Here is a 27,156-nt window from a genome sequence, read left to right as displayed (position 1 = left end):
ACTTCTCTTTGTAATGTAACTTGGGCAACTTTAAGCACTAAACCTACCGACATTTTACTGCTTGATTTGATCGTAAAACTTCTTTTAACAATGCGAACAAGCCGAAAAACTACTTTCACATAGAGAAACACATGGATTTTCTTACCGAATACTAGCAATTGAAAGGAACCGAGATCCATAGATAAAAAAAGTTCTGAATCCACAGCCTTGTGATACGTTCAAACAGTTAGAAATCGTATCAGCCTTTAATGCATTTATTTAATTTCATTAAATAGTTAATGCTGTTTTATTGCAAAGCAATAATTATAATTGCACAGATACATTCATTAATTCTATTCTTCAAAGCAATATCATACACATCATCCAATTTTGAAGAATATAAATAAATGTTTTCCATTTATTAAATATATTTTCTTTCTTTCATTTGCCAAACTTTTTTTAATAGTCCTTATTATTACCAAGTAATTTTTTTCATTTACGCTTTTCGCAGCCCGTCACAAGACACAACTCTTCCTCCCATTTGAATGTGCTTTGATTTTTTTATAGAGATTTTAAATATATATTTATAATATAATTATATATTATAAAGATATAATTTCTAAAAAAATATTTTTTATATTTATAAAAAAAGCGGTTTTTTTTTATAACCTGAGCCCTCTCCCCCCCCCCCAAAAAAAAACGAAAGACAAATATGATTTGCAAAAACCAGTGAACAACGCTTGTATTTAAATAGTGAAATAAAAAATAATATTAAGCAGTATAAGAGAATAATAGTAACTACATTTATCAAGATACTTTAAATAAAAACGTCTATAAAAAAAATTAAAAACGCTTTTACTAAAAACTCATTCTAAACAGTAAAAAATAAATAATTAGATCCAAAAATTTTCAAATTTGCCTTTCATTACGTATTAAATGCTTGGCCAAAATCTATATACAAAGCTTAAACAATAGTTAAAATTATATTTATAAATAAATATTTGTCTCGCTTAATAATTGGGATGAAAATAAATTTAAAAATTTTATATAAGGATTTGTTTTTTTATATTTTACAGCATTTTAATAAAAGTATTAATAAAAGTTCAAACGTACTTTTTTGCGAACTAATCACAATCATTAACTGTTATACATGATTATGACATGTAAATATGAGGGATTCCCTACCTTTAATAAGTATAATAGTTTTCATTTGGATATTAAATTTGTGGCGAAATAATGAAATATCCAAATCAGAAATGAAGTATACAGCTCATATCACCAATCGATCCTGCAATCGCGAATTCTTACGAAAAGCGTTATTTCCCCTTTTCGGGAGTTCGTTCCCCTAATTGGAGGGACCACCCAAATTCTAACTGTCAGCGAAAACCACAAAATGACCTTAACAAGCAGATGACCCACCCCGTTTATTGCATTTAAGGGGGAAAGCATTGACGACTTTCTACGTTGGAGCCGGGTTAATAGCAGTTTGCGGAAAGCAACTTCCTACGTTCCAGCCGGGTTCAAAACAGTTTTCGGAAAGCAACTTCCTACGTTCCAGCCGGTATTCAAGAGACACGTTGGAGCGACTTTCTACGTTCCAGCCGGTTGAAGGGTTAAAATGGGACGTTAATATAACTAAACTAAACCTGGTTCTGCAAGAGACCGTAACAAAAATAGAGAAAACGAACATATCCGGAAAGGTTTTCAATTGGTTTTCTGATAAAGAAATGCATAAAAAATTCCATAAAAAATATCGGCATTTAATATTTAAACTATTATCTCACATCTGTCCAACTAAACGAGTGCAAGCAGAAAGACCTTTTGGTCTTCTAAATAGCAGCAGCACTTCAGCCTTTCGGAACTTTTCAACTCTTTATATATACTTCCTGGAACGATTATCGCGTCCGCTTTTGTTCCGTTGCTGCGTCCGGACATGAGTTACGGGACGCAGTAACTGACACATTGCCGTTTCCATCCTTTTAACCGTAGTTGTCATTCCGCGTCCCCGCCACGTATGACAAGGTATTACTTCCCTGCCGGCCAATGTCGTAAAATCAGATAAACGCGAGCTCTGGTTGTAGCAGCAGTACGTGATTTTGGAGCTGAACGGCCGCCTTTACTAAGAGATTGTGAGACACTTTTTATGATGGTATTATGTCTGGGCCTCCTACATTCACTAAAAGAAAACTCTTTATGCCAAGATGATATTTTTGTTTGTTGTTGCGCGGAAGAAGACGTGAACGCTGGAGTAACTTCCCGGATATTTCGATAAATACTTTTTTCTGGTGTATAAGGAATACACCAGTCGATAATTTGTTGATCTTGTTTTTTAGTATGGGCGGAAAAATGTGATAACTAGTTGATGAGGCCGATATTCACCGAGGTCTATTGGAGGAAGGAATTTGTAAGTTTCAATAAAAAAATAAATTTGTTATTTAAAGGATTTATGTTTGACACTTAAAAGTATCTGAAGATGACATTTTGGGATATTTTTACAGTTTAGGGGTTCATTCCTTTGTATGGTTATTGCTCTAATCGCATGTTCAATGTTTTTATGCTCTAGCTATTGTGTAAAAAATTGTAAAATACTCTGAAGTTCTTTTGATGATAATACATAATACTAAAATATATAATATATAATTCTTACTATAATAAATGCATTAACCTTTCAGCATACAATAAAGTGTTAGACTAGTTTACATAATTACAGAAATTATCATATTTAAATATGTAGGTAAATCAAAGTGACAATCAATTATTGAAAAAAATATATATATTTAAATTTCTTTAACAGTCTTAAATATTTTTTACATACTTATATAGACTTAAATAGACACAAATACCAAATTTTGTGGCATGTAATTAGGAGTTAATTGAATTCATCAGAATCAGAGCTTCCATGCACATATTATATATACAATTCAACTGGTTTCATTTCTAGCAATTTTTGAAATTTGACAAAAGGGAGCATTTTCTAATGACAATTGCCGTATAGAGCTTGTTAAATGTTTCCTGAATAGAATGTTTCCGGTATTTGTTATTGATAGTGATCTTCAATTCAATGTGCAGCTGGCTGGCTTCGATAGTTGCTGGTTGATCATCGAAATCCTGGCAATGACTACAGCCGGCAGAGATACAAGCAGAGCGTGTGGGCATTAAAACGTCATACATTCCTTGGGTTCATTCGATTCGCCTAAGTAATGGAATATATATGGTTTACTGTGAAGCCAGCTAATAAGCAATTGCCAAGTCCATGCATTCGATATGTCTAAGAAATTTATTTAAAGTTAGAAAGAAACTTCATTGCCAAAAAAGGGAACAAAACTGTATCAATTATGTTCATTTGGGAGTTTTAATTTTGGCATCTTAATTAATTGCCATTAATTAATTATTTGTTCTCTGTGATATTCTGTTCTAGGAAACAGAAATATTTTTAATAGAATTAAATAACTTAATTTTTAAAAAAATTTTCATTGGATATTTTATGTAAATAAGCGAAATTATTAAAACAATAAGAATGTGTTGATCGCTTTTGACAACATTCTTTGTTTAAACAAACAAAAATTCAGAAAAAAAAAATAGTACGAGATTCAAACAGAATATTAAATCTCCACTAAGAATGAATAGTCCTGTGATAATAAATTGTCTTGAATATATATTATTTACATTATCGACCCTATTAAAGGCAACGCTAGGGTTATTTTTGGATAGATCTTGTAATTTTGAACTGGCCGCATGACGGTAAACTGCCTTGAAACTGTCAATAAAGTATTTCCTCATTAAAATTGATAATATTTACTTAGGAATTACCAAATCTATTAAACGGAAATTTTTTAATACATTCGATAATTCAGTTTTTATAATAATAATTATCTTAAAGAAGGTGTTGTTAATTCCTGTTTAATTTAAAATTACAGCTAATATACGGAAAATGTAAGCTTAAATAAAAGTATCGTAAAAGTTAACTGCTATCATGAAAATAAAAGCTTCTTTGAGACTCAGTATGTAAACTGTTTTTTGTTGTTGTTGTTGTTGTTAGAAACCGGTATTCTAAGCAATTTTGAGCATCATAAATTTTCAGAAAATTTTTTACAATGTAACATACTTTCAGAGCATTTTCTATCTCGGGTTCTATAAACGTATGCCAGCAAAAATTCAAAAGTATCAGGTTGTTTTATTGATTTTGTTTCTTTATAATATTTGCTTTCTTAAATGTTCTGATGAATGGAAGTATTTGTATATTTCTTGAAATTTCTAGTAAAATATTTAGTGACTTGTTGTTATTAAATTTATATTTCGGATTGAAGGAATCTAAAAAGATCTTCCAAAAAACAAATAAATGTTTGATTGCTTAGAAGATTGATATTTAAAGTAAAATTATTGAATGAAATTATCTGTCGTACTTACCGAACCATTATGATATATGTCATGCTGTTCTATCTTCAAGACATAAAAATGTATATGGATGCACACATGCACGAAAGCGAAATTATTTATTTTATAATTTGTAATAGCCTATACATAAATTGTATAGGATATTCCAAATGTTTCTCTTAAGTTTTTCATAAGCCACGAATTCCTGACAATTGTTATCATATAATTTACCCCTGTATGTGGAATAGTAACAGTGTCTACATGCTATCTAATTGTAACAATTTGGATTGGGACATACTAAAATCTTGGTCTAATCGCTTTTAAGTCATATCATCTAAAGGTCAGTTATCATACAATATCCACTTTTACTCTTTTCTTTCAAACAAAGCATTTTAAAAATCTGAATGCATATATTTTTTATACTTACCGAATTATAAATAAGCTAAAAGTAATGATATGTATTATTTTCTCTTATCATTTGAAAGAGTGAAATAATATACAAAGCAAAAATTTAATTCAAGATAGTTGAAATTTTTTGAACATATTTATTTCATCTAAAAGAATGAAATCTTTATATCACACTTTGATAAAACCATAGCCTGATTACTAAAATATAATGCATTTTAAAAGAAAATATAAAACTAGGTAAAAATATGCTTTTAAAACGCATTGTTGTTTAAACGCATCTATTAGTTTTTTATTCCAATTCACAATAAAATGTAATAATAATAATTTCCTTTGGTGATGTACAGGGTGGTCATAATTAAACTTCCCCTATAAACAGCAACATACAACGCAAAAGGGTGAACGGATTGCAACGAAATTCGGTATATAGACTATACACGAGATGTGCTCACGGAATTTCGAAAAATAATTTTTAGTTTCCAAATGCCCACCAGAAATTTCCGGAAAAATATTAATTTTAACACAATAAACGACCAAAACGGTATACAGAAACAATATTAACAATCCAAAACAAGAATTATGAATATTAAAACATAAAAAAGGGAAATTTGTCAGTTCTAGGAAAAAATCGTTGAGATCTGCATGCTTGCGAAAAATAGGAAGCTGTATACAAAACAGGTTAGGTTAAGAAACGTTTGCAGTCGTTGTCTTGTTTTATATCGAAGTTTCCAGCTGTAATGATGATGGTATTTTGTTGCGACGTTGAATGACTTAAGGAGCTTCAAAACGCTTTTTGTGCGAAGCATCACAACTGATCAGGTACGATCTGCTGTGGAAAATATTGTCTATCGACTTGAAATGTTGCAGGTGAATGAGGGTGGTCACATTTAGCACCTCTCCCTGTATCGTCCTGGGTATGATTAACAACTGTTTGTTTGTTTCTTATGGCACTTGCCACTGACAAGCCCGCTGTTACGAAGACAGCGATTTAAGCCTGAGGGGGAGGTCTCTTATTTTTTATAGAAGCGCCAACTAGGGCCAAGAGTACGACTTTGCTACTCACGAATCACTCATTCGCTTGCACAACCCCTTTTTACAGGAAGGCACATTCACACATCTCACAGATAGAACAACAGAAGAACAACCATGCCCAAACCGGGACGCCCAGATCACGGGGAAGACGCGCTACCCCTATGCCAGGACGCCGGCATGATTAACAACTAATCCTCTTGTGCAATTTCGTCCTAATCTGTTCTAGTTTATGCAAACTGAACTGTTATTTTTTTTTCTCAAACAGCTTACTATTGTTTTTTCCTTACCTTTACTTAATGTGGTTCGATCATAAGGTGATCAGAAACTAGTCAATAAATGATAATTTGGTTTCTGTATTCCTTTTAAATCGTTTATTGTGTTAAAATTAATGCTTTTCCTGAAAAAGGGGCTCTCTGGTGGATATTTTGGAACTAGAAAATTGTTTTCTATATTCCGTGAGTGTATCTCTTGTATAGTCTACATACCAAATTTCGTTGCAATTCGTCCACCCATTTGCGTTTTATGGTGCTGTTTCTAGGGGAAGTTTAATTAAAACCACCCTGTATTTGATGTCAAAAACAGATTCATGCTATCTAACAATGATCTTAAAGTGCCCGAGAGCTCTATTTCTGTAAATAAGAATTCATCCCTAAAAATATTCTGGACATGATTTCAGTTTATGTTGAATAATTGAAATTGCTAAAGCTTCACAACTTTCTGCTGGAAAGGCATGCACATATGAGTACACATGTTTCCAATTCGCTGAGTGAATTTTAATTCAACTTATTTTTTTATTGTGTTTTGGTGAAATATTACAAACGTCAGAAATTTATTTTTTGTTATTGGAGAGGTTCTTTTTTTGTAATAATTACCTGGTATAAAATTAAATGGATTGAAATCTTGCGATTCTATTATTCCATGGTAGGCGTAGCCGTAAATGTCATCAATCAAGTCCTTAATATCCTTCACCTTTCTTCATTTTGAGTAATCTTTTTAAGCAGGAAAGTTGCATAACATTGTTACATTTTAATTGATATAAAACGAAAAAGATTTTTCTATCGTTCTGCTTTATATCCATGAGTAAACATGGATTGTAAATTTCAAAGATTATTTCTTAAACATATGCCAATCTGTTGTCTTTGGAGCTTAATATGAGGCTTAATTAAGTAAATTATGCTAATACATTGATAGCCATCCTTATTAATTATGATAAAAATATTTATCACGGTAAAAATTTAAACAATACTAAATAAAGTTGTCATTAAATAAAAAGATCAATGCAAATTTAAATTTAATGTATTAATATAAACTAGCCGATACGACGCATCATAAGCAAAATCTCGTGCTTAAAAAATCAGACAAGAGCTGGGGAGTAATAAATTCCTACAAAGCTTAGTTAAAAATATTTAATGCAAATGAAATTAAATTATCGAAGGGAACATAAAACAATAAATGATAACTATTTCAATTAAAGATATTTAAGAAAGAAATGGGCTCTAGATGCCAAATTTGAATAAACATTTCACACTTATCATCCGAAAAGAAATTGAATTCATTCTGTCTCATCGTCCCTGTTTCCAGGTCTTTATATATATATATATATATATATATATATATATATATATATATAACACGTGAAGTTAGGCAGATTCCTCCTTTCATGTTACATTCGGCATTGTTGTCCACAAGCTCCCAAATGCAATGCATTGTCGCCTGGAAAGGTGAACACGTTGAAAACTTGTAATTATAACTTTTCATTCTAATAAAAGCTTTTTTTCTCTTTCCTCTCTGTGTTGTCATTAGTCCTTTATAATACTCTTCTTTGCAAATGCTTTAAGGCGGCAATATTTGTCACACGCTAATCGATCCAACGCCATTTGTGGTTTTTCAATACGCTGATCAATTTGTGCAAGGAAAATGTGGGTGTTGCCATTCGAAAATTTCGAAATTTTCTCACGGTAACCGTAACTGTGAGCTCTGCGTTGTTTTGAATCATCACAATCTCCAGCGCATACCTACAAACAACCATGTCTGAAATTTTGGCTCGATTGGTTGAGCGGATAGGCCGCTAGGATTTCATATATAGGGGAAGTTTTTTTTGACCACCCTGTATATATATATATATATATATATATATATATATATATATATATATATATATATATATATATATATATATATATATATATATATATTTATAATTTATTATAACATTTCAATGATGGTCAATCGAGAAAAAAAAATTTCCTTTAATTAATTTTTAAATAATTATCATTTATTTTCAATTGTCCAGTTTGACAAAATAAGCCGTGTAAAAATATAAAAACTGTGATTTCTTTGAAAATTAATCTTAGGAACTATTTAATAAACATGAAGAAATATGTTTGTTACTTTATTTTGAACATTTTTACACCTTTTCGCTTTCTTATCTCTGAAGGTAATGAATCACTATGTGTTCGAATAATTTTAAAACACTAAATATAATATTGGTTTATTTACACGTCCCATAAGTTAATCAATTCTAGGTTCACGAGGAAAATTGATTCCATGATACATAAACAAAGATATTATAAAATACAGGACCAAAGAAGAAAATTGTTGGAAGCATAAATTGGAAATTTTAGGACACAAATAAAAATATATGATTAGTGTTCCTTTTATTAGTTCTTTTTTCAAATTGTTTTAATGCTTAAAATATTATAACCTCTAAGTGGACAAACCAACTTACTCTTTCCAAATAAAGATACAAAATGCTTTTTCCTCGTCTTGTGCTCTCTTTCCCTTCAACTCAAAAGATTTTTTCTTTTAAATTATATTATATAAAAATTTGTTTTTCACCTCTTTTTTATTCTTTCTTTCTTTTTTTGTTCATTCTAAAGTTAATAAAAAGTCTTGAAATAATGATGGGTTTTTTTAAGCATGATAATCGAAGCATTAAAATATAGTTCAAAGATTAATAGCCCAAATCATTGGATGTCCAATTAATTGCTTTACATTGATTAAGCAATTAATTGGACACCCAACAAGTAGTATAAGATGATAATAATCATAATAATAATGATGATCTCAAACATATGATACAGAATACAGTGACAATTTTAACATTTTTGCCATATCGAATATTGTGAGAGTTTTTAGCTGGTAGCCAAGTTTGCACTTTAGAAAATTGTATTGTGTATTTTAATAAGTTTGTGCTTCAATAAAATTTGACTGAAATTATTTGATTGCTTTACAATTCCAGGCATAAAAGCATTTTTCAAAATATGTTGATGCATTGCCAAGAATAACAATGTGAAAATACAAATAAAATACTCAGGAAAACCCCATAAACATATAAAACACATTGATTTAACATGTGTTCTTTAAAATGTTAAATTTCTGAAATGCAATTATAATATAAAAATATATAAAGGCATAAAAAATTAAAATAAACATTACTATTTATATATTTAAATGTATAAATAATTTTTAAAACTTTTTCTGCTGGTTTGTCTTTAATTCATAATTCGTTATTATCAATATCATGGAATCTGAATACCATATTTTTCTCAAACTCACCACCAGGTGGACCAAAAAATCATTAAATTTCTTGAATTAAATGATAAATAAATTCTGAAATATTAAAATGCTGAAATGCCATAAAGCATAGGTAAGGATCTAATATACTGTAAAATTTTACATTGGGCATAATAGTGCGAGCTTTTGTAGCAAGCATTTGAATAGAATATGCCCTATACGAAATCACATTGAAATTGTGTCAAACTTTCAATTTGATAATGTAAGGCTGAGAAATGTGTTAGGTTTAATTGTATAAAGCTTATTACAAAGCTATGTATCTCATTCTCGTTAAAGGATTCAGCACGTACTCGTTCCAATTATAGATTTCAAATGATTTGAAGATAATAGGGTATTGTTCAAGCCGCATCAACGGGATATTTTCGATCTACGTGAATTTTGGTTTTATTTATTAGCTCGATTTTGGCATTGATTCCACATGCTTGTTAGACATTGGAAAAGGTTGTACATGAGATATTATTTTGGATTTTGTATAAAAGACCTTTTTCAATATAGATAAACTGCCTTTAGAAGTTAGTATAAATGATATTGTAAACTTCACTAATCGAATATTTTGACAAAAAATAAATAAATAAAGGTAAAAGGAAACCAATAGCAAGAATTTGTAACTTTTCAAATCTAATTCATTATTAAGAGCTAATACTTTTCTTAGGAAAATAAATTACTTTCCTGAAAAAATATAGTCTTCAATTAAGGTTTATTAAGTTTTCTTCTGAGTTCAACATTGCGCTTTCTATTCTTCAAAATTCTTTTGATTTGATTTATAATTTTTATTTCTTAAAAGTTGAATTAAGAATTAACCAAGTTATATTATGTAAAATTATGTGTGCATATTTTGAGATGCATTTCTTAATTCCCTAAAAGTGGCATAAGCCATATAAAAGTACGCACAGTTATGTATTAAAATTAGTTCATATATCATGAAAATGATGTATAATTTTTTCCTTCAAAATTTTATTTAAAAGATATTATGAACGGCAAAAATCCATAATTATTCTTCTGCCTTTCACATCGGAATCCTACAATACTATAACAATTTAAAACATATCTGTAATAAAATGCATGCTAAATTATAATTCATATTAGTGAATTATTTTACACTTGTCTTAATTAAGTTGCTAACAAAAAATAAGCATTCACTATTATCTAAAAATACGAATGTAAATCAAGGAAAACGAGATTTATAACCAAAATTTACATATTAAAATGTTTTATATATGTGTATGTGTGTGTGTGTGAAGTAATATACATGGTCCAGTCATATTAATGTGATCACCTGTCAAAATCCAGAATAACCACCTTTCACAGAGCGAACAGTTGCGAGACGTGCAGGATGAGAGTAAATTAGGTTCCTGAAGGTGTTCACTAGGATATTGAGCCATGTCAACTAGAGTGCAGTAGCCAGTTGCCCTAGGTTACGCAGGTGAGGATCCATGGTGCGAACAACCCGATCGAGGTGGCCCCACAGATTCTCGATTGGGTTCATGTCCAGGGAATTTTCTGGCCAAGTGAGTGCGGTAAACTCATCCTGGTGCTCTTCGACCCAAGCACGTACACAGCGAGCTTTATGACATGTCACATTTTCCTGCTGGTAGATGCTATCATCTAGAGGAAAAACAATTCGCATATAGGAGTGAACAGGGTCCACAAGGATAGATGCATACTTGCATTGATCCATTGTGCCTCCCACAATGATGAGCGTACCCAGAGAATACCGCGAATACATTCCCCAGACCATAATGCTCCCTCCTCCAGCTTGGACCCTTGCGGCAATTGTTGCAAGGTGTTTGCTTTCAGACGCTTCAAACCGTATACGCCAACATCCAACAGTCCGATGGAGCATAAATCATGATTCATCGGAAAAGCCACTTGTCTCCACTCAGTGGAAGTCCAGTTTCGGTACTGGCGTGCAAATTCGAGCCTTTGTCGTCGATGAACAGTAGTCAGCATAGGTGCATTAACCAGGCGCCTGCTGCGAAAGCCCATACGTTCGCTGAACTGTCGTTATGAAAACATTGTTGGTAGTCCCTTGGTTCAACTTGGCGGTCAGTTGTTAAACAGTTGCACGTATATTCGCCCGAAAGCATCTCCACAGCCTTCGTTCACCTCTGCCATCTATGGCCCGTGTACACCACATTTGCCATGTCGCTGACTCTGGATGGTGTCATTTTACCATGCACGGTATACTTTTACAATGGCGGTCCGCGAACGGTTTACAAAATTAACCGTTTCGCAAATGCTTCCACCCTTTGCTTGAAAGCCAATGATCGTGCCCTTTTGGTCATCTGATAAATCACTAAATTTCCGCATGACCGCAAGAACAGAAATGTTTTCCGAATGCCTACAGACTTTATATATCCACCAAATTTCCTGAGAATACGTGTCTTCTGCGTTTGGTTATTTAACGTTGACATCAAAAGTAGGCGGTGGGCACATTAATATGACTGGACTGTGTATTTTACATTTTGCTGTTGACAATCAATGTTATGATTGCTAAAATATTATGTATCTGATAATGGTGAAATTAATAAGCGTTTTTACCTCTTTTTTGCAGAAATACTGGTACGTAAGCTTAGTTAAAAATCCTAAACGAATGCGATTATCAAATAATATTTGTATATTTTTATTGTTATTTAAGCCTTTTCTAACCACGCAAATAGCAAAAGGAGACAGAAAGGCAGAGCTGTTGTTAATTTTTTTTTCTTTTTATTCTACTTCTGGGTTTTTAAGTTTATTCACTTCATCCTCCATTATTTAATTTCTACTCTCTCCCACAAGTTGACAATAACTGTAATAATATACAAAATTTTATATTGTCTAATATGAGTAAAACATAACAAATATATATATATATATATATATATATATATATATTTATCTTTTTCACAGAGTACCCCGAGATGCACGCAGTAATCGGCACCACGGTTTCTCTGCCCTGCAACTTGAGCCCTCCTTCGCCTGACGACTCCTTCTCCCTGGTGCTTTGGTACAGGCTCGACCTCCCCAACCCCATCTACACCCTGGACGCCAGGAGCGCCACGGCCCCCGGCGATGCCACGCACTTCGCCAACAAGGTCAGCTCACTTCAAACTAATGTTCGGACCATCGATTGGATGCATCGGATTCATAATTATATTTAGGGGGTCTGTTTAAAATTGGGTCTCATTACAGCTTTGGTGATGAATATCTCAGGATCGGTTTTGTGTCACTAGGGATAGATGTGTCAAATAAATATATGCCGTATTTTATCATGCGTCAGAACTGCATTAATTTTTATGAAAGTTTGATAATGTCTAAGAAAATGCGCCAGGAATAAAGATACTCATCGTCTTCAATATATGACATTTGCCAAGAGAATGTTTGAGAGAAATTATAGACTCCGTTCAATTTTTGTTTAATTTATTACAAACTATTTTGTATTAAAAATGGGTTGAATTATGCAATGCACATTTTCTTTTTGTTCACAGTTATGTTTCTGTGTCATCATATTGTACTTTTTTTTTTCTTCAATTGAATGAATTGACATTGCGTGTAGGAGTTTTGTTATTAAGATCTATGAATACCAAATCTATATATCGTATATGCAGGTTAATTATATATTAAATAGGAAGTCAAGGAAGTCATTTCACCGGCAACATTTTGAAATGGGCAGAGATATGTAGGGGGTGTGATGAATCCTAGATCAGATGCCAATCTTGTCGTCTGCTTGTAGTTCAAGCACATTAGATCCGTTCAGAAATTCTCCAGACATAAATATTAAAAATAAATATAATACAAACAAATTAAGCTAATATATAAATTAAACTTTATGATCCAGTATAGTATGAATAAAATTGTAAGAAATCTGCATGGGAGGCATTTATTTGATGTTGCATATCTTTGGATAAATAAAAAAATATATTATTTATTTTTCAAACCAAGGCATGAAAAACATAAACCTTCCTCTGCTGCCAAGATTATAATTTTTTCTGATTACAAAACTTATTTCACAATTTGATGTTACATGCAGGGCTGCCTAATGGCAGTTCTTTCAATTCAATGGCTTCAATTCGCTTTATTCCTTTCCAAAATTCCATTTCAGTCATCTTCACATATAGGAAAAAGCAGTTTTCCCCTTTTTTCTCCTTTGGTTTTCAAAGTAATGAAGTATTTTAAATATCGATTTTTAAAGTTTCAATCGAAATTATAATCCATAGTTCCCAATTTCCATCAAGGATTAGAAAGGAATGAGTACAAAAGAGGATCAAAATAATGTGATTAAAACAAACATAAAAGAACAGCTTCAATTTCCAAATAAATTTGTATATTAAATGTGTAATGTAATAAATATGTTTTTTTCAAATGTAGAACCCAACAGAAATCAGCAAAACCATGCTGCATGATACAATTCAGATATTGGTCAATAGATTGATATTATATTTCTGAGGTGATTTCTATTTTGTCATCTTTTTTTTAGGTCTAACACATGATTATAAACTTCACAATTTAATGAATATTTAAAAGTATCTGGCAGGTATTCACATGATGATATACAATTTAATAAATCTCGTGAACTCCATCTGAATTAATGAAGATACGTGGCAATTTAAAACTAGATGAATCTAATGGAATTTTTAAATAATTTCATACTGAATTCGAACCAATACCTTTTTGGAGGAATAACTCTAAATTTTACATGAATTCATTCTATACGACTTGTTCTATTTAGCTTATAAAATGGAAAGGCTGATGTGCTAGAGTTCTGTAGGACTGTTTATTTATAGAAAAGAAAAAAAAAAGAAGAAAAAACATCATCATTTTTCATTTTTATATCATTATTATTAGGTTATAAATTAATTACTTAAATTTGAGACAATTTTAGTTTTGTATGCAAATAGTTATTTAGAAATGAATTTGAAAAAAAAAAGCTTGATTATAAGGTTTTATAATATTTATAATGATGGATTTTTAATTAATATGAACATAAGAAGGAGAATGTCATAAAAATAAAAGAAGCACTTTTAAAAATTATTTATATAATAAATTTTGAAAATAACCATTCATTTAAAAAAAGCATTGATAACAACATAAAATATATTGTTAATAATTCGTCAAAATTTAAAATATATTATTAGTTTGATGCATAAATTATACTTTATTAATGTATACCTAATAGCAATTGTTTTTACAAAACTTTTGTTTTGGCATTAGATTTTTAATGAAAAAAAAACATATTTCTGTTTTTATAGTATGCTAATAAAAGAATTTTAGATAACATTAATAGTAAAATCTTCTTTTTGCTTTTAAGGTGCATGCTTTAAAAATGCATCACCTACAGACTATAATGGATAAATTAAAAAAAATAATAATAATAATTTTCTACAAAGGCTAAATCTATTTTTTTAAAATCTATTTAAGAAACAAATTTTAAAACAAATGAAAATAAGAATTTCTTGTTTTATCCTGATTCATTTATTAAAAACGCCTTTGTTAAATGTAAAAAACATTCCATATAATTCATGTTTTAGTGAATATTGTTTTCAATATTTTAATCAATGGATCTGGAAGTCTGAAATAAAATTTGAATCACAAAATATGAAATTCGCCCTTTATATATTATTCGATTAAACTAAAATTCTGTTTATATCACTGCAATAGAATTCAATTAATGTAGAATTTAGTTTTTTTTTCTCATTTTAAGCTTATACTGCATCTTAAAATTGATTTTTTTCCTCGAGGGCTTTTTTTTTTGCTTAAGATTTAATGTAATCTATTCTTTTATTCAGAATAAATAAAGTTATTTCTTAATTTTAAAATTTTTTAATATTTTTGTATTTTATTCAGCTATATTATTTAATTTGATTATAAATTCGAATGCTCAGATATTTTTTATTATTCATCCTGAAGGGATCAATCTATTGCATAGCAAATAAAAAGCCAATTTTTGTAAAAAAAAAAATTCAAAATAAAAACGTGAAGAGATCGATGCATATTTCATATTTTAAAATGACAAATAATTGAATTTTTCTGTTCTGGTATAGATAACTGATCTTGCACTCCGTCTACCATGGTTGTGAATATATACCCATTTTAAATTTCTATGTCGAGGCTAATATGGATATATTTGAGATGTAGCATGCCAGGAAGGATATGGATATTTTAACAAATTAAAGACAAATTTTCTTTGCAGCGTTAAAAACGCTAATCCGCTTAACCAAAGAGGAATATTTATGAGTTCTCCAACTAATTTTTTTTTCTGTTATGCCCTATTAATTGCAGTCATTTTATTCGTCATATTTGCAGCATTTTACCAAACAAAAAACTGCCTTTTTTAATTCCAACTTTCAATATCTTGATAATTAAGTTTTATGATTAAATACCTCTAATATACTTATTGTTTTGCATGTAAAATATAAATTCCAAATTTTTCAATAGCATCTCCCTAGATTTCTTGAATATAGAAGAACATGAGACTATTTTTAATAGTACTATAAGCAGCTTTATCAAAGTCCGCTTAATTTGCACTATTTCGTTTATAAATCGAATTTAAAGACAGAAAACGTTATAATACTATTTGTAAATTTAATCACGACAAAAGGATTGAGTAATGCAACATGTTTAATTGAAACTAAATTATAACGTTACATTTAGAAACACAATTCATTTGTTCTGTGATTGGTCAAGATAATTTTACTTATCACGGTACTTATTATTATATTTACGTTACACGGTACTTATTATTATATTTACGTTACACGGTACTTATTATTATTCTTCCTTTTCGCCATTTTAATGCCATTCAAATCCAAACAAAAGCTACTTGCAATTCATTTGGCCTATATTATGTGATAACTAATGTATCGTAAACCTTTAAAAATGTGTTTAATTCTAAATATTTTTTTTTAGTTATGAATATTAATATGTAGTATTCTCGCAAATGAAATCTTTTAATTCATTGATTACCGCAGATGCAAGTAGAAAAATAGTTAATTACGAGTACTAATACGTTTATTGCTGCATATATCTTTGATTTTTTTAAATACCTTATAATTTTATATTTTAGTCTTCAAATTTCTTCCAAACAAAGTACATATATATGTACCATCATTTTGTGTCTCTCCTACCGGAAAATATAATTTAAAAAATGAGGATTTAATTTAAAATCATGGTTGAAAATTTAATTACAATTTCTCTTTTATTGTTATTAAATTTTTAAGAACTTTCTCAACATTTGGGCATAACTGTATGATGATTCAACGGCGCGAGCTAAGATTACATAACGAACTTGAAGGCATATCCAACGTAATACTTGGGATTATTCCTTTCAGAGTATCTTTAATTCAAATATCATAATTTGTAACAAACGTTCTAATTTGATTTTCTTTCTCTCTCTCTCTTTTGCTCTTTTTCAGGGAGACAATCTTAAAAAATAAAACTTTTAAGATCGTCTCCATTTTTAGTTATCGATTTTGAGTTTTAACTTTTAAAGTACATCAAACAATTCCATTATTATGAAATAAAAACAGATGTTGAATCTTAATTATTTTTTACTTCGCTTTTAAAGCTATACTTAATGTTTTTCTGATTTTGAATTCACTAAAGCATTTTTTATCATTGGCATTTCGGCTTCCGTCATTATACGTATAAAATGTCGTAAATCTTTAAAATATAGAGGTGGGAATGATAGAGCCCCCTCCCTCCCCAAGGTGATGAATGATTGCTAACGAAACTTTATGTATCTACGTACCTCGAAGATCTGCAATGGCATTCTTATACTCTGGAAACTACTGCCAACTGATTTCAAAAACGAACAGGCAACAAAGAAGATCAGAAGCCGGTTCTCACCACAGAAAAGCGAGTTTGAACCAAACCAAGCATTCAAACACAGACATATATCAAGTCAGGAAGCAAGTGGTGTATTCAGATGAAAAGCCTATTTTACTCCGAACAACAGCGACAGAATTCATTCTCAATACGTACCATCGTTGAGTCAAACAGTATATTTAAGTCATTAGATATATTATGTGTTGTTGGCATGTATATATTAATTGAAGTATGATATGAAGTAGTGTAACATTTAATCACACAGACCAAGCATATTGATGATATTTATTATATATTTGTTATTTTTATTGTAGGCAATGTAATTCATGCCTAGACTGCATATAGTGTCATACACCAAATTTTCCCAAATGTAGCCAACAGCAGACACATCAGATGATAAATAAGTCCTATTACTAGAACAGTTTAAACCTGATAAGGAAAATTTATTGCTATAGGAGTCTGGCGCCACCACTCAGTTTCTCTTGTAGCCCAGTATCCTCTGGATTGGTATTTATCACTCGGACAAGGAAGCCATTATAATGGCATCCATTCAAAATTGACATTCTTGGAGACCTACATTTCTCAGAATCCATGAGATGGATGCTTCATAAACAGTCTTATGATTGATTAGCGATAATTGAGCAGTACAAGAACTCAAGGATTTTCCAGTTTACTATTTGAAAATGGTGCTTCTAAGATTGATCCTTTTGACTCAGTTTGAGTTTTTAGCATGAATTGTGATTATTTGCTTGTAATATGATCGTTCTATAACGAAATGAACTTATGAAATGAAATATGCTCATGAATATAAACAATAAATTCGTTTTTCGTTAGTTCACGAAAATAAATAAAAAGTTCGAAACCTTAACATATTTTAATTCAACCAAACACCAAAATATATCACAATTTTTTAATTCTGTACAATAATTATGGTGCTTCTCATGTTCGATATATCATATTTTTTTTTTCATTTTTGCTGTATGACTTGGATGGAAGCTAAGATGATTAAGAACTACCTTTAGTGAAATAAATCTTCCTTTAAATGAAAAGTTCTGAAAAAAATATGTGAAACTATAGGAGATGGAAGTTTCTTGTATAAAAGTTTAATTCATGAATCATATAAAACAAAAAAAGTACGTTTCATTCATTCATTCTTAAGAATACAGCTTAAAACTATTTTCGAATATATATCTTGCTGCGTACATAATCACAGAGATTCTATTTACCAAACTGCATTAGACACAATTTATGAAAGATTTTCTCTTATGTTCTGTTTATTTTTAATCATTTTCTAGTTAAAAATCAAAACACGAAAATTATTTTCTCAGCGATTTTCTTTCAGTAAAGTAATATCAACTCCTTTTGAATATTTTTATATGTGAAAAATATTTAGCGAAATCATACACTTGAATTACAGTATCTGTTTCTAGTGAAGCACCCCGAAAATAGCTAAGTTTTCAGTAGTTCATTCCTTAACAAAATCTTTCCAGGATTCTGGAATTATAAAAAAATATAAATATTAAAAAAGAAGGTGGAGGTGTCTTTTATAATTTAATATGAAAATGTATTTACAAAATAAGACAAAATAGATGACAATGTGCTGATCCTAAATTTCAACGTATGCATATTATATATTTTCTTTAAAATAACTTTTACTTTATTTTTATTAATTTTTATTTCCTAAATTTTATTGCTTGTCTTCAGTAAATTTTATTTTACTAATCATATTTGATTGATACTGTTATTTTGTTATGTCGACTTTACTGCTTGAGACATTTATGCTTCCTCCACGTTTTCTTTTTATGTCTACCCTTTATTTACTAGTCTATTTATTTATTTATTTATGCCTGTCTTCATCTTCCTTTCTACAGAGAACGTATTCATATTAGAGGTTTCTGAAATGCTAATTTCGTGACAGCTACTTGAATTCTATTTATTTTTTAAATTTTAATTATGGACTCTAACAGGATAACGCCTCTTTTGAAACATACTTGATTAACATCGTATCATTTAATAATAGATATTTTTGGCTACAGAATGATTGAAACTAAACTAAAATTTAATTAATCTTTGAAGAAATACATACATAAAAGTTCAAAGAGGTAAATGTCAAGATCAAAACCACATGATTCTAAAGATTATATCTTAGCTTTGTGAATAGTGAAAATCCAATGAACACCAACCGAATCGGTAGATTGTGATTTCTGAAATTGGAATTGTATGTTTGCTGGAATCATAGGAATAGGAGGATTAAGGACATATTCACCTTTGAGAAATCTTGACAAGATTGTAGCTTCTACGGCATTACTCCTTATTTTTTTTTATCGCAAGCTGCATGTCGTTGCAAAGCTTTGGCTAGCTGATATTTTGCAATATGATAATTAGCAAACAGATTTTTAATTGCACCTTTAATAGCAAACGTGTCGTTGCGTGGTGGTACCCGTGGCTGATTGAGTGAATTCAGAAATTATACTGAATAATTAACTGCTTCATCTGCTTCCACAACACAGTCGACATACCTGCATATGTTACCTCACTTTGAATGCTAGACTAAATAATATTGCTAAGTTCGTAAGCATTTGCGTTCTTGGCCACAAATATTATTTATTCACTCTGTCAATCATTGTTCTTATAATTTGTTTGCATATTGGAAAATATGTTTTCAAATAGTTCTACTTTTGTCGTCACAAAATTACAAAAGTTATGAGGTAAAGGATATCTGCCTCATAACTCAGGTCAGATCAACGCACATCTTTCCTTTCCAAGGAATTGATGGGAGAACATACCAGCCGATCGATTAATTTTGCAACTGAACATGCGTAATTTTAATTGGTTCCAACAACTTTATGCGTCGCCGCAAATTAGAGTTTTCAGGCAAGCATTTATTTAATCCGCTAGTGCTGAGCGAGAAATTACAGGTAATGTTTACCTAAAGTCTCCTGCAAACAATATTAATGTGTTCCTAGATGCTTTGAAGTTTCCACATAAATATGGAAATGATCGCTCAATAGTTTCGATCGATTTTTTTATTCATTGTGTATTTATCTTCTCAAACAATAAGTTTGCATTTCTGCAATAGTTTTTCCATGCCATGGCAATTTCAAATCCAGATTAATAGTTATTCCGTCTGGTTGAATGTCTTAGCTATTCTGATCGACACCAGAGCTATGACAATGCAATTCTGGAATAGAATTATTACCAGAACAATCTAATTAGAAACGTTTTAGCAGTTCCTCTTGGCGTATTTAAGAAGATTTCTTCAACCCTGTTATTGACAGTTTACTTGAACGTTAGTTTAAGAATATTTGAATGCTATAGAACGCATGTTGTAGTTTTGTTGGCGATACAATTCAGCAGCAGCAGATAAATTGGAATAGCTGCGGTAGAATGGATTGGAATCAGAGAAATTCGGTGAGGGCAGTCCGAATTGGTTAAGAGTTTTGTTAGCAATTTCTAAGCACAAATCTTCAGTTATTATCAACGCTTCGTTGTAGCATTCTGTTGTGACATCATGTTTGATTTCCCTAGCGCATTGTCCCTCGGGGGGGGGGACCTCGAAATGAGGATGAGATGCTTCCGGCATGGGGGTTGGATCTCGCCACCCTGGAGGGTACAGAAATAAGTGGAGGATCTGACGCCTCCTATCGATGACGGGACGCTCTTCCTTCGGGGAGGGTTGTATCGTGGCCGGTGATGACCCTTAGGACTCAACCACAGTTCCAGTCTGTGTTGCTGTTGCGGTGGTCCGGTAATTCAGCCTTATGGTTTAAATCCGTATGCCTTCATGGCGGGTCGGAGAGTCAGATGGTTGACTTTCCCTTGCGCATTCGTAAGGAAAATATTTCTGCTATGTGGGATTTTTATTTCTCCCATAACTCTCTTGGAAATGAAGGAGAGAGTTGGCCAATATTATTGCAAACAATGAACGATTTTGATTTGAATGTGGCGTATTATACTCGTCATTAATGTAGCCATTCCACTCCCCACTTTGGCCACTCCCCAATAAATTCAGAAAATACGTATTGCAGAGAGAGGCAAGCGAAACGTTTCTGATAATTCTTACTGGCTGGAAAGTTGTTGGACTGGTTGCATTTACCAGCAGTATAGAATAAAGAAGCTTTCATCTTGATTGGTATTCAAGGTTTACAATCCACCTATTGTAGTTTCTTTGAAAATGCCAGGTTGTCCGTAGACTCCTCCCCTAATTTGCAACGCTCAAATGGCTTTTTACTAGCATTTCTTATGTTATACATAAGCTCTTATGAAAGCAAAGTTTTGTTAGGTCATGACGAATACATCCATTTCCATTTATGAATTATTTTTATTATTGAATAATTATGGTTATTATTGTGTAATTTTGAATCATTTTTGTTTTTCATTTTGTGTACTAAAGTTTGATTAGCTAAACCAAATAGAGGTCAATCAACACAGCTCAATTCCATTTTCGATAGTTTTGAAAAGTATAAAAAGAAGTTAAAAATTGAAATAAAAACAATGAAATAAGCTATTCTCTTGAAATGAGTGTTATAATAAATGACACAGCTCAATTCCAACGCATTGTCACGCAAAATAATTAAGGTATCCGACTACGTTGAAAACACTGGTTATCGACCACATTGACAAATTCTTCTTTTCTTATTATTTTTTGTAGTTCAGACTTTCCTCTTTCCAAAATAGTATTTTCTAGGAAAAGGAAGGTCTAAACTATCATCCAGGATAATTTTTAACAATTTTTTAGCTAAAATATTTTTTTAACTTCATTTATCTCAAACTTTAATTTTTATAAAAATTATCCACCGTTAACATGATATTTCAAAAACTAAAAGAGGTATTTACATAAAAATTTTAACGTGTGTTTTAAATACTGTGGGCAATGAAATGAACCAAAAGTTTTATTGTTGGTGAAATACTTTTTCATTTATAGGTGTTTTTAGAAAAATTAAGTTGTAAATTTATGGAAAAAATGTATATATACGTATATTTTTACTCATAATTTCTTTGCATCTCAAAATGTTTCTAAGATTTTGGTTCATTTCATTCATCATTATGTTCTATAACTTGTGTACAAAGAAAAATAGGATTGCTGCATTACAATTTTGTATAGAGTGTTAACCGTTTAGGTTAAATTTCATTAAAATTTACTACAAATTTTCCTATTTCTCAAAATATATTATATTTCCAAATAATTTTTTTGTATATATAGTGTTTATAATTGACAATATATCTAAAATCCATAAAAAGTTTTTAAAAAATCCAATATTTCAAAAATATTGCTTCGAACGTAGTCGGTTACCTTAAATCAAAAATGAAATAAATCCAGAGTTATAAAAATTTAATTTAACAATCCAAAACATCATAATCTGAAAATATTCAATAAAGCATGTGTCTTAAATAATCCAATAAATAACGTTGTTATTTTAAAGCATGTTTTTACTCATCATACTTGCGACATATATGTAATAAGGTTATAAAAATGCTAGCATATTTGACTACAATATTATGTTAATAATTCAAAGCAATAGGTTAAGAACTGTAAGATATTTAAGATTTTGAACAAACGGATGTATACCTTTTTATTTATATAGATATCTTTCTAAGCTTCGTACCTCTCCTAAGATTCTATTTTTGTTCTTAAATATTAGCATTGTGCGGAGAAAAGGCTGGAATATTTCTACAGAACTAGTCTTCGTCATCAATTGGTCTAAGCCAATAAATGTGGATTTAGCGTGTTAACCCATTAATACTTGAATCCTTCTCCTGATTCATTCCATTGCTTATGACATTCAACAGATATTAAATCAGTCATTCCTCTCTTTGGGGTCATATGCAAGCAGTAATTTACTGACGCCGAATAACATGATTAGCCTCAAATATCTTACCATGGAAATTTAAATGATAACATACAATAAAACATTATCATTTAAATCCCATGCCTACATTCAAAACAATAGGCATTACCTGTGCTCAACATGTACTATCTATAATAATTCAGCATTTACTTAATTTCAAAGTTTTAAATTAATTCGAACAGCAGTAAGTAAATGTAATGAAAATTTTGCTTAATTGCACAAAATTATTAATTTCATTTATATATATATATATATATATATATATATATATATATATATATATATATATATATATATATATATATATATATATATATATCAGGATTGACATTTTTCAGTATTTAAATGGTAATGTTTTATACTATGTTATCATTTAAATCCCATATCTACATTCAAATCAATAGGCGCTGCCTGCCTATGTTCAACATGTATTATCTATAATGATTTAGCCTTTACTTCATTTCAAAGTTATAAGTTAATTAGCTACGCAGTAAATGCAATGAAAATTTTGCTTAATTACACAAAATAATTCTTTTTTTATATATCAGGATTGACATTTTTCAATATTGTCAAAGCAATTATTGATTTCCCAGGTTTCCATCAAGAGGGGTTAAAATTTTAGTAAAAGTGCTAAAAGTAGCTTCCTGTTTCTGTAATATATTCTATGTTTCGAGTTAGAAATTTAAAAAGAAAAAAAGAATCAACATTCGTTGCTTCAGTATAAGGTGATATTTATAGCTTGATTCTTTACAATAAAAATATAGCAAAATCCTCACTACTCATCCTAAGTTGTTTAATGATGGTATTTTTATATTCCTCTATTTACTTGCAAAAATATTTTAGCACTGCTTTTAATTCCAATTTTGCCGTTTTCTATTCTTAACAAAACACATGATCTAATGATGATAATAAGAGAATAAAATGCATAATCATTTTTAGAAATTTTTTATAAAAAAAAAAAATGCTATCTTACTCAAGCTAAACATTTTTTTTTCTTTTTTTGGAAAATGATAAATTAAACCATATATTAAATAAAGAATTTTCTTCTGAAAAATTGTATTTAAAAAAATTCGATTCATTCTATCGTTTCAAAAAAAATTATGTCATAAAAATAATTTTCATGTTCGATTTAATAAAATAATGGATATAATGTATTAGGAAGAGTAGACATATTTTTATATATTCACATCATTTCTTATATTTTATTTTATGAAAAACAAAAGCTATTTAAAAAGAAAAATTTTAAAAAAGAGACGAAAATTTGTATCTTTTGTTGCTTTATCTAAGGTACTTCAATCACAATAAAAATAATTTAATTAAAATTCATGCTCATTCAGAATATTGATTTATATGTTTAAGATTCATGTAAATACCTTCGGTAATTTATTATGATATTCAGAAAATAAATTTTTAGCAGAATCATAATTAATGTTTTAACATTAAAGCAAGTACTAAATAAGTTTAATAAATATAGAAATTTAATGTTTTGGTTTATATTTTTAATATTCAATGTCCTTGTATTTTCGATTAAATTCTGACTTATTTTAAGCATTTTCTCAAATAAAACTCTTATATTCATTTCTTATCACTGTTTTGATATCTACCTTTTTTTGTTAAATTCCAATCTGATATCGGAATCAATTAACAAAAACATATTTTTAAATATAATCAGTAATAACAAAATTGATTGCTATAGTTTGATTGCAGAAAAATAAAAAAAAAAATAAAAATATTTAACGCGTTCTATGGGATTTTTTTTCATATGATATGTTAAAAATGTATTCGAAATTTTATTAGTTTAAACCAAAATTTGGGGCAGCTTAAACATAATTATAATTTAATAACTAATATACCTGAATAATTAAAATTACGCATCATTATTCAGTTATTTATGATAAAAGAATTATCTTACAACAAATAGTCGATAAAAGAATCGATATGGATATAAATTTGATTGAAAAAAAAGTATGAAGTGTGTATGCACTTAACTATGCCTACTTTATATATATATATATATATATATATATATATATATATATATATATATATATATATATATATAATCACATTTTGTAAGTAAATGATAACTGCCAAAAATTGGACTATGCATTATTGTTAGAAAATATTGCTTATTTAAATTCACTCCTTTACAATTATACCTAAGAGTAATACGATTCGCGAGGGAATTTATGTTTAAAACTGAAATTTTAAAAGTATACTTAAAAATTATTGACACTGAATTTCAGTTTTCCACTATTATATCGTAAATGCTTAAAAATGGTTGCCATACATATGTTAATTGTTCAATGTTTGGCAGCATGTTTCATTTAAAATCGAGACACGTGAATAAAAATTTAAAAGATATTCACTTTCCTTTTAATGAATGGAATTTTGCAAACAAATGAGGATTTTGCATACGTTACTTTTTATTTGTTCATACTCAATATGTCAGAAAATTCACTGTTTGAAATGCAAACCACCATTAAATATGTAGTACCGTAATATTGGCTTGATCTATTATGTTTGCAGCATTGCTGTTTCCGTCGATGAATGCTAATAACAAAACAAACTTCATAAATATATGCAGCAAAGTAAATATTTTCCATTTAGTTTTACAGAATATCCTTGGATTTTCCTGATTTCACAGAACATTTGAAATATACGAAACAAGATAGAAATTTATTTCAAAATGAGAGAAAAATTTTATACAAATTCGTTACTAATATGAATAAATAATGAAATAGAAATAATTTTCATACCAAAAACATATTTTTAATTATGCAAAAGTTTTGTTTGGTTTAGTTTGAATAACATTTAGAGCAGGAATTCTTTTATAATTCTGATGCCCATTTGCATCATCTGTGTGGTCAATATACTTTATATCTTGCTTTTTGGGGTGAAAAGGAATTTATATCATCCAGAATTTTTATGCGGAAATAATTTTTTTTGTTAGATGTAATTTCTATTCATATGGAAGTAACCATATAGGAACTTTGAAATTAGGACCATTATCTACATAAATTTAATTTAAAATAAAAAATTCCACAGTATACTATAACCAATAGATAGTACTATAACTTACTATATTACTATATTACTTACTAAATTAATTAACTATATTACTCAAAAAATTAACAAGATTATATTATCCGCCTAATAATTACGGATTTCTGTATTTTAGACATTTATGTATGTTATCTACTGACATTAAGGATTGTTGAAGTTCAGTTGCTGTCGCATTCTTTATATGCTCTATTTAAAATTCGAAACAAAACTTTCACTTTCTATCATTATGCAAAATCGTAAAATTTATAAATTAGTGTTAAAACTGTTGAAGTGCTATTGCGACTATAAGTTTATCCCCAGACGTAACATTAAAAAATAACAATACGGATAAAATAAAAATTAATCATATTATTCTTATAACAATATATTTCCTCTATCAATTTTCAATTGATTTTATTGATTTTTTTAGTTTATAATTGTCTCGATTTTATTGATTTTTTTAGTTTATAATTGTCTCGATTTTATTGATTTTTTTAGTTTATAATTGTCTCAGATTTCATTCCTATGCTTTTCTTTCAGTATTACAGTTTGCTTCACACAAAAAATAAACAAAACAAAAAAGACATTAAAAATGACCACAAGTTTGTTTGTTGAAAAAGAGATGGTTTGTTAAACGGAACGTCATGCCAAGGAAATATATTCCATTAAGACATTTAGTTTTAGTTACGGTGTATTACAGATTATAAACTATTCTGATAATCTGAAAAAAAGTTATTTCTATTCCGTGAGATATAAACTGCTGTTTGAAATTTTCTTTTCTCTAAATTAATCTTCTTCTTTTCCAGGTGCTAGGAGGTCGAGCACGCTTCAACATCAGCACTCAGCGACCTAGTGCTGCATCCCTGACCTTGGAAAACGTGCAAGAGGACGATGCCGGCGAATACAGATGCAGGGTGGACTTTAAAAGAGGCAGAACTCTCAGCTGGCTCGTCAAGCTCAATGTTATCGGTGAGTTTATGTAGTCACAACTGAAATGAAATGCAAAAGGAAGAATGCAAAATGTTAAACATAAGCTAAAAAAAGGGGGGAAATTTCAGACATTTTCAAAAATTTTACTGCTTTTCATTTTTTG

The 27,156-nt window shown here is 29.7% G+C and overlaps 1 protein-coding gene across 1 annotated transcript in view; it reads left to right on the top strand.

The window, feature by feature from the left end:
• LOC129989399 (nephrin-like) overlaps positions 1-27,156 on the top strand; it is a 590,283-nt gene that overhangs the window by 394,231 nt on the left and 168,896 nt on the right. The window contains exons 3-4 of the mRNA XM_056097917.1: positions 12,256-12,440; positions 26,870-27,032. Of these exons, the coding sequence (XP_055953892.1) occupies positions 12,256-12,440; positions 26,870-27,032 (348 nt within the window). The remainder of the gene's footprint in view (positions 1-12,255; positions 12,441-26,869; positions 27,033-27,156) is intronic.

The sequence above is a fragment of the Argiope bruennichi genome, chromosome 2 (genome assembly GCF_947563725.1).
Source record: "Argiope bruennichi chromosome 2, qqArgBrue1.1, whole genome shotgun sequence".
NCBI classification, from domain to species: domain Eukaryota; kingdom Metazoa; phylum Arthropoda; class Arachnida; order Araneae; family Araneidae; genus Argiope; species Argiope bruennichi.
This window is presented reverse-complemented; position numbering and strand designations above follow the sequence as displayed.